General features: G+C 53.5%; 1 protein-coding gene across 11 annotated transcripts; it reads left to right on the top strand.

Moving 5' to 3' along the window:
* SLC22A17 (solute carrier family 22 member 17) lies at window positions 1–6,564 on the top strand. Of its 11 annotated transcripts, none has more exons than XR_012415599.1 (10): window positions 1–242; window positions 437–940; window positions 1,033–1,136; window positions 3,459–3,613; window positions 4,337–4,377; window positions 4,577–4,722; window positions 4,887–4,992; window positions 5,152–5,423; window positions 5,671–5,782; window positions 5,946–6,564. XR_012415599.1 is itself a non-coding variant. In XM_065548649.2 (10 exons), the coding sequence occupies exons 5-10, from the start codon at window positions 4,340–4,342 to the stop codon at window positions 6,232–6,234; spliced, it is 909 nt and encodes a 302-aa protein (XP_065404721.1). In that variant the 5' UTR covers window positions 1–242; window positions 437–940; window positions 1,033–1,136; window positions 3,459–3,613; window positions 4,337–4,339; the 3' UTR covers window positions 6,235–6,564. The 11 variants fall into 11 exon arrangements, 6 of the variants coding, with proteins under 6 accessions (XP_065404721.1, XP_065404720.1, XP_045252536.2 ...); XM_065548649.2 differs by having other exon boundaries at window positions 5,152–5,369; XM_065548648.1 differs by having other exon boundaries at window positions 4,212–4,377; window positions 5,152–5,369.
* Window positions 6,565–8,664: the final 2,100 nt, after the last annotated feature.

Here is an 8,664-nt window from a genome sequence, read left to right as displayed (position 1 = left end):
GCAGAGACCAAGGAGGCGCCCGCGGCTGCAGAGCTGCGGAGCGGGATCTCTTCGGGCTCTCTGGGTCCGGGCAGTCGGCGCGCAACTGGGCCAGAGGACAGCGCATCCTTTCGGCGCGGGCTGGCAGGGCCCCTGCGGTCAGCAAGCTGGCTCCCCGGGTGGCCACCGGGACCCCCGAGCCCAATGGCGGGGGCGGCGGCAAAATCGACAACACTGTAGAGATCACCCCCACCTCCAACGGAGTAAGTGCCCGAGCCCCAGGTGGCGACGCCATCCTCTCCCCACACCCCCGCCCCCGCGGAGCGCCCTTCATTTTCCTCCTGCGCATCCCCCGCCCCTGACTGCCTTCCTAGCCCTCGCTCCCGCCTGCCCCCTGCCCTTGCTCTGCGGTTTCCTCCGCTTCACCCTTCTCCTGCCACCCCCTGCCCCCCAACAGCAGGTCGGAACCCTCGGAGATGCGGTGCCCACGGAGCAGCTGCAGGGTGAGCGGGAGCGCGAGCGGGAGGGGGAGGGAGACGCGGGCGGCGACGGACTGGGCAGCAGCCTGTCGCTGGCCGTGCCCCCAGGCCCCCTCAGCTTTGAGGCGCTGCTCGCCCAGGTGGGGGCGCTGGGCGGCGGCCAGCAGCTGCAGCTCGGCCTCTGCTGCCTGCCCGTGCTCTTCGTGGCTCTGGGCATGGCCTCGGACCCCATCTTCACGCTGGCGCCCCCGCTGCATTGCCACTACGGGGCCTTCCCCCCGAATGCCTCTGGCTGGGAGCAGCCCCCCAATGCCAGCGGCGTCAGCGTCGCCAGCGCGGCCCTAGCAGCCAGCGCTGCCAGCCGTGTCGCCACCAGTACCGACCCCTCGTGCAGCGGCTTCGCCCCGCCGGACTTCAACCATTGCCTCAAGGATTGGGACTATAATGGCCTTCCCGTGCTCACCACCAATGCCATCGGCCAGGTGAGGCGGCCAGGCGGGCCGCGGGTCTGGGGGCGGGCAGAGAGCTGCGAGGGCGGGGCCTCACGCCCCCTGCACCCTTCTCACGTCCCCAGTGGGATCTGGTGTGTGACCTGGGCTGGCAGGTGATCCTGGAGCAGATCCTCTTCATCTTGGGCTTTGCCTCCGGCTACCTGTTCCTGGGTTACCCCGCAGACAGGTGAGGGGTGTCATGGGGGCAGGGCTGGTAGAAAGGAGGGGGTGCTAGGGAAGCTAGCCCAAGCAGCGGGCGCTTACAGGAGGTCGAAGACGATTCGCTGGACCCTGCAGTCTTCTCTGGACTTCTATTCAATGGTCTACCCATGTCTCAACTTCACTCCCCATCAAGAAATACACCTTCCCTACCTCTTCCGTGCAAGGGAATGACTCGACCTCCATGGACTATTAGTTCCATTCCCACTAATTAGTGGCCCCCCCATCCATTAATCAATGGCCTCATCTCCAAAGAGAAAAGTGTCATTCCCACTAACAGCCCACATGGACTGTTAGCTCCATCTCAGTGACCTCATTCCTGAAGATCAATGTTAATTCCTAAACACCAACAGCTCCATTCCCACTGACCAATAGTTCAACTTCACAAACAAATTACCTCATTTCTGACCAGTGGCCCCTCCCCTACAAGTCAATAACTATCTCCAAAGAAAATATCCTCAGACCCAATAATCCACAGTCCCATGCCTGCCACCAAATGACCCTACCCTCTGTAGGTGAATAGCCCATAGATTAAAAGTCACACCCTCATGGATCCTCAGGTCTTTGAGATCCTCTCACCAAAATTCCCATTTCCATGAGTCAATAGCTTCACCTCCAGAGATCAACAGCCCAATCCCAGCAACCAATAACTCTTCCCACAGATCAAAAAATCTCATCTCTGATTCTGGTCACCATCACCACTGACCAGATGCTCTCACTGCACTAAACTTCCTCCTGGATGATTAGACTGAGCCCCATTGATCCACAGTTCATCCAAGTGGATTAATAGCTCAAGTTTTATGGATCAAAGCCATCCCAACATTCAGTAGTCCAGTTCCTTAAAATCAATACCCATCCTCACTGCCCAACAGTCACACACCTCTGTGGGCCAATGGTCCTAAACCCACAGGTCAGTAGCCCATGCCTATGCATCAGTGGCCTCATTGCCACAGACTAGTAGCTCATTCCTATGGAACAATGGTTTCATCCCCAAAGATCAATAATTTGGTCTCTTAAAATCCGTAGCCTTCAGCACATTAACCAATAAGCCCATCCTCATGGAAAAATACTCCACCTCATTAGATCAATAGCCTAACTCCCAGGGATTGGTGCCCCCTTTCCAATGACCAGAGGCTCCCTATCTTCATCTCCATAGATCAGTGGTCTTCTCCCCAAAGATCAATAGCCCAGCCTCCAAGGATCAGTAACCATGTTTTCACTAACTCATAGTCAGTGACTATCATCACTTACCAATCATCTCATCTCCCTTGGTCTGTGACCTTATCCTTACGGATTAGTCCCATGGATTAATAGATTCATTCCATTGATCAATAGTCCTGCCCCATGGATTAATAGACCCATGTCCATGTCCCTACTGATCTTTCTTCTTTCTTTTTTTTCTTTTTTTTTTTTTTTTTTCTTTTTGAGACGGAGTCTCGCTCTGTTGCCCAGGCTGGAGTGCAGTGGCGCAATCTCAGTTCACTGCAACCTCTGCCTCCCGGGTTCAAGCGATTCTCCTGCCTCAGCCTCCCAAGTAGCTGGAACTACAGGCACACACCCCCACACCTGGCTAATTTTTGTATTTTTAGAAGAGACGGGGTTTTACCATATTTGTCAGGCTGGTCTTGAACTCCTGACCTCATGATCTGCCCGCCTCGGCCTCCCAAAGTGCTAGGATTGCAGGCGTGAGCCACCGTGCTCAGCCTGACCGTTCTTAATGTATTAATAGGCCAATGTCCCACCTCCATGGAACAATGGTCTCATCTCCAAAAATCAATTAGTCCATCCCCTAATGTCATTAACTTTACCTTCACTGACCAGTAGTATCCCCACGCACAAGTGGCCAATGGCCTCCCCTCCACAGGTTAATAGTTCCAACTCCGTATATCAATGAACCCCCCTCCCACATCTCCTCTGAACAGTCTAAGCAAGACAAGCTCCATGCCCACTGACCATTAGCTCTATTCCTAAGGATGAATGGTCCCAAATCCCCTAAGCAATTACCCATCCCCTCTGATGAGTGATCTCACATCCATTGACAAGTGCCCAATAGCCCAAGAGTCAATGTTCCCACTTCTTACAGAATCACAACCACACCCCAGTGCCCAGTAGCCAGGCATCACCCACCCATGGTCCCCATCCCTTCCCATCTTCTCAAGCCTCTTTCCAACTCTTGCTCCCAGAACTTCATTCTCATACCTCTAGCTCTAAAGTGTGCAGCTGGGTCTTTCCCAGTAACTTCCCCACCACCAGAGAGTCTGGGTGACCAGAAGCCTTTCCCACTTTCTAGGTTTGGCCGTCGTGGGATTGTGTTGCTGACCTTGGGGCTGGTGGGACCCTGTGGAGTAGGAGGGGCTGCTGCAGGCTCCTCCACAGGCGTCATGGCCCTCCGATTCCTCCTGGGTTTTCTGCTTGCCGGTGTTGACCTGGGTGTCTACCTGATGCGTAAGTGGCACCCTCCCAGAATTCCCTCCCTTGGGTCTCATGCCTACCTGCCTGCATCCCCAGGCCATCCCCACTGCCCCTTAGGCCACATTTCAGCTGCCTAGAATTTCAGCTATCTTTCTGCCCAGGCCCTTGAAGAATCCAGGGCTCTTGCTTCTCTCTGCACCTATCTCCCTGTCCCCACAATCTTTAAAGTCTTTGCCCTGGACTTACTGCTGCCAGGGGATAAGGTGCTATTCCCCTGACCGTAGTAAGTCCAGGGACAAGGATTGTCCCTAGCTGTGCGACCTTGGACAAGGGTTGATATGAAGGTCAAATAAGAGGCCTGATGGGAAAGGGCCTATAAACTGGAAATGCTGAACACTCACCAGGGACTCTGGCCCTAGAGCCCTCCTAGGTTTGAGCAGGAGAGGAGAGAAGGCTGAACAATCTCCCCAATCCTTGCCACCCAGAGGTTAGCAAGGGAGGCAATGGCTGCAGCCTCCACTCTGGGTCTGACCTCACTCTCTGTCCTCCTCCCTCCCTCTCTCCTCTTCTCTCTTATGTCTTCTTCCTCCCTGGCCTCCCTCTCCTCTCTCCACCCCTGCTGTATCTCCAGGCCTGGAGCTGTGCGACCCAACCCAGAGGCTTCGGGTGGCCCTGGCAGGGGAGTTGGTGGGGGTGGGAGGGCACTTCCTGTTCCTGGGCCTGGCCCTTGTCTCTAAGGATTGGCGATTCCTACAGCGAATGATCACCGCTCCCTGCATCCTCTTCCTGTTTTATGGGTCAGTATTGCCCTTCACCTGTCATCTGGCAATTCCCATCTCTGCCTCCAAACTAGCCCTAGCCCGGAGACCCCTCCTCTTCTCCAATCACCCCTGGTCCAGGCCTACCCCAGCCCCAGTCCCTCAGAGGTGCACTTTTCCCACCCCTAGATCAGGAGAAGGGAGACCTCACAGTATACCCCTTCCACCTTGCCCCCAGCTGGCCTGGTTTGTTCCTGGAGTCCGCACGGTGGCTGATAGTGAAGCGGCAGATCGAGGAGGCTCAATCTGTGCTGAGGATCCTGGCTGAACGAAACCGGCCCCATGGGCAGATGCTGGGGGAGGAGGCCCAGGAGGCCCTGCAGGGTAAGAGATAGGGGTCCCTGTGAGTGTTGCTTCACTTGCACACATGATGGTGCCCTCTGCATGGTTGTAGCTGTGCCACCTTCTCCCAGGGTCCCCACCACCCATGTGGGAGGATCCTGGGTTCTCAGGGTTTTCTTCTGACAGCTCCTCTCTCTCTCCCAAAGACCTGGAGAATACCTGCCCTCTCCCTGCAACATCCTCCTTTTCCTTCGCTTCCCTCCTCAACTACCGCAACATCTGGAAAAATCTGCTTATCCTGGGCTTCACCAAGTGAGCCTGGGTGTCTGGGCTGAGGGCCAGGCCAGTAGCTGGAATGGGGGCTGGCCGGGTGGGAAGGCCCAAGGACCCCTGCAGAGGACCATCAGCACTGTGGAAGGCTGCACGAGGGGATTCAGACTCTGTTCTTTGCTTCCCCACCCCTTCTCACAGCTTCATTGCCCATGCCATTCGCCACTGCTACCAGCCTGTGGGAGGAGGAGGAAGCCCATCGGACTTCTACCTGTGCTCTCTGCTGGCCAGCGGCACCGCAGCCCTGGCCTGTGTCTTCCTGGGGGTCACCGTGGACCGATTTGGCCGCCGGGGCATCCTTCTTCTCTCCATGACCCTTACCGGCATTGCTTCCCTGGTCCTGCTGGGCCTGTGGGATTGTGAGCATCCTACCTTTCCCACAGTGTGGGCTCAACAAGGGATCCCCAACAGAGGTGCTTCAGACAGGCTCAGCCATTTCTTCTGGCACAAGCCTCCCAAGACAAGCCCCAGACCCTGTCCAGCTCTTCCACATGCCTCCACCAGGCCGCACAGCCCCATCTGCTCTCCCAGTCAGTTACTGAATGCCCAGAGCCTGCCCAGCTAGAGCCATGGGAACAGAGAGCCAAGGGGATGACACCCAGGACTAGGAGAGCCTTGACCTCCCCACCTCCATTCATTTCATCCCTTTTGCGTCTGCAGATCTGAACGAGGCTGCCATCACCACGTTCTCCGTCCTTGGGCTCTTCTCCTCCCAAGCTGCCGCCATCCTCAGCACCCTCCTTGCTGCTGAGGTCATCCCCACCACTGTCCGGTGAGAGCAGGGGTGCCCCCAGGGGCAGAGCCAGGACCCTCGGCCTCCCCCTCCCCCAACCCACTCCTGAGGACGGGGCTTGTGGGCTGGAGGAGGGGGGCTGTGGGAGAAGGGCAGGGCAAGGCCACAGCTGTGGGCTGAGCTCCTCCTCCTTCTTCCCCAGGGGTCGCGGCCTGGGCCTGATCATGGCTCTAGGGGCGCTTGGGGGGCTGAGCGGCCCGGCCCAGCGCCTCCATATGGGCCATGGAGCCTTCCTGCAGCACGTGGTGCTGGCGGCCTGCGCCCTCCTCTGCATTCTCAGCATTATGCTGCTGCCAGAAACCAAGCGCAAGCTCCTGCCGGAGGTGCTCCGGGATGGGGAGCTGTGTCGCCGGCCTTCCCTGCTGCGGCAGCCACCCCCTACCCGCTGTGACCACGTCCCGCTGCTTGCCACCCCTAACCCTGCCCTCTGAGCGGCCTCTGAGTACCCTGGCGGGAGGCTGGCCCACACAGAAATGTGGCAAGAAGATCGGGAAGACTGAGTAGGGAAGGCAGGGCTGCCCAGAAGGCTCAGAGGTACCTTACGCCAGCCATCGCGGAGAGCTCAGAGGGCCGTGCCCTCCCTGCCTCCTCCCTGCTGCTTTGCGTTCACTTCCTTGGCCAGAGTCAGGGGACAGGGAGAGAGCTCCACACTGTAACCACTGGGTCTGGGCTCCATCCTGCACCCAAAGACATCCTCCCAGACCTCATTATTTCTTGCTCTATCATTCTGTTTCAATAAAGACATTTGGAATAAATGAGCATATCATGGCCTGGACTTCTGTTTGTCCTTCTATGTCTTGGGGGAAGGTTTTTCTCAGTGTAATGCACACCAATAACAATCTCCCCTCTCCCTCCCTGTGTCCTGCCCCGAGTGATGAGTTACAGACAACTGTCACCACTTACTGACTGCTTGCACTTTCCCAGAACGGGGCTAAGCATTTGACACACTTCGTATCATTTAATTTTTACAACATTGCAAGGTAGGTGTTTGGATCAATGTTTTTGTTGTTGTTGTTATTGTTGTTGTTGTCGCAAGCAATAAAAACTGGCTCTAATTAACTTAAACAAAAAGGGAATTATTAGATTTGGTGGGGCAGGTTGTGGTGGGAGCTCACAGAATGAAGGAGAAGCAGAACTAGTCATAAAATAACTAGTCAGGAGCGGAGAAGACTCCTTGTCTGAGGAGTAGAAACCAGCGACATTTTTGTCAGGGCTTCTAGATGAATGAGCTCCAGTGGAATGTAATCTTCGGGTTATCCCACTGAAGATTCATTTCCAGAGAGCATGTCACTGGCTAGATAGAGTAACATGCCTCCTACACCCCATTTCTCCCAACTGGGAATAGGGAAAGCAAAAGCAGAAGTGGGACTGGGTGTTACTTAGAAAAAAAACAATAGAAGTTCAATACAGCGTTATTACTCTCTTAAGCAGATGAGAAAACTCACGGTCAGAAAGACTCAGTAACTTGCCCAAGGTTACAAAGCTAATGAGTGACAAAGCTAAGACATGATTAGATCCCAGAGAGCCCTTCATGGATGCATACTGTAGTCACCTTCCCAACTCGTCTAACTTTTGGGCACTTTCCTTAAAAGGCAAAAGTGAGTTCTCTTGGCTCTCTGGAAGGTAGCAGCAGAAAACTGAGACTTCTACCTCAGTGCCAGGGCCTGCCTATTAAACCAAACCTGATTTGGCTTTACCACTTTGGGCAAATCTCTTAGCTTCCAACTTCCTTTAAGAGTTGCTATGAGGATTAAGCAAGATAATGTATCCTAAGTGTCTCTTAAACTACCCCCACTAGGTGTAAACTGTGTAAAGCAAAAATTATCTGAGACAAGTTTCAATCAATTTAGAAAGTTTATTTTGCCAAGGTTAAGGATGCACCCATGATACAGCCTCAGGAGGGCCTGAGGAAGTGCCCAAAGTGGTCGAAGTACGGCTTGCTTTATACATTTTAGGGAGACATAATACATCAGTCAGTACGTGTAGGATTTACAATGGTTGGATCTGGAAGAGTGGGACAACTCAAAGGCAGGGCCAGGGCTTCCAGGCTATAGTTAGATTTAAACATATTCTGATTGGCAATTGGTTGAAAGAGTAATTATCGGTAGAAAGGAATGTTTGGGTTAAGCTAAGGGGTTTTGGAGACCTACGTTTTATCATGAAGATGAAGGCTTCAGAGAAAATAGATTGTAAATGTTTCTTATCAGACTTAGGTTTATGTTGATGTTAATACTGGAGGGATATAATGAGGCATGTTGGACCTCCACTTCCCACCATGACCTGCACCAGCCTTTCAGGTTAAATTTTAGAGTGCTCTGGCCGAGGGGTTGTGTCCATTCAAATGGTTGCAGTGTGGGTGGCGAGGCCTTTGAGTTTTATTTTTAGTTTACATTCTCCTCCTTCTGGCCAAGATTTGCCAGAGATAACATCAATGGCCACCAATTTTGATTTTGTTCCATAGCATTGCCTGGGTGACATGGCTGCCTACCCCAGGTCCATCTTGTCCCTCAGTGGGACTCCCTATGACCGAGAGACTTACACTCAACAAGACTTACAGCCAATTAATTGCTCTAGGCTAGATAGGAATGGACATGGACAGGCATTCACCCCTTAAAATTGTTTTTTCTTTTAAGTAGAAAGTGAACAAACAAAAAGCCAAAGGAAAGGTTACAAAATTGACTTATTTTTAAACTTCTATGCATTAAGCTACTGTAATCTTGGTTTTAGTTACGGACTTATAGCAATTAGCTATATAAAACATAAGTATTGTTCAAAAAAAGATTTTATATATCTCTATCAGCACAACTTATCACTGGGAGTATTATACCCAGGAGGCTGGGTAAGTCGCAAGGTATCTTTAT

This window comes from Macaca fascicularis, chromosome 7 (genome assembly GCF_037993035.2).
Source record: "Macaca fascicularis isolate 582-1 chromosome 7, T2T-MFA8v1.1".
Lineage (NCBI taxonomy): Eukaryota > Metazoa > Chordata > Mammalia > Primates > Cercopithecidae > Macaca > Macaca fascicularis.
Note: the sequence above shows the minus strand (reverse complement) of the source record. Positions and strands in the feature narration are given on the sequence as shown.

What these genes read in the sequence shown, in the direction of transcription:
- SLC22A17 (XM_045396601.2), top strand. Translation starts at nt 674, where the DNA reads ATGGCCTCGGACCCCATCTTCACGCTGGCGCCCCCGCTGCATTGCCAC. An exon ending in ACAAGGGATCCCCAACAGAG is followed by an intron (nt 5,424 to 5,670) that starts GTGCTTCAGACA and finishes TTGCGTCTGCAG; the next exon opens with ATCTGAACGAGGCTGCCATC. An exon ending in GTCATCCCCACCACTGTCCG is followed by an intron (nt 5,783 to 5,945) that starts GTGAGAGCAGGG and finishes CTTCTTCCCCAG; the next exon opens with GGGTCGCGGCCTGGGCCTGA.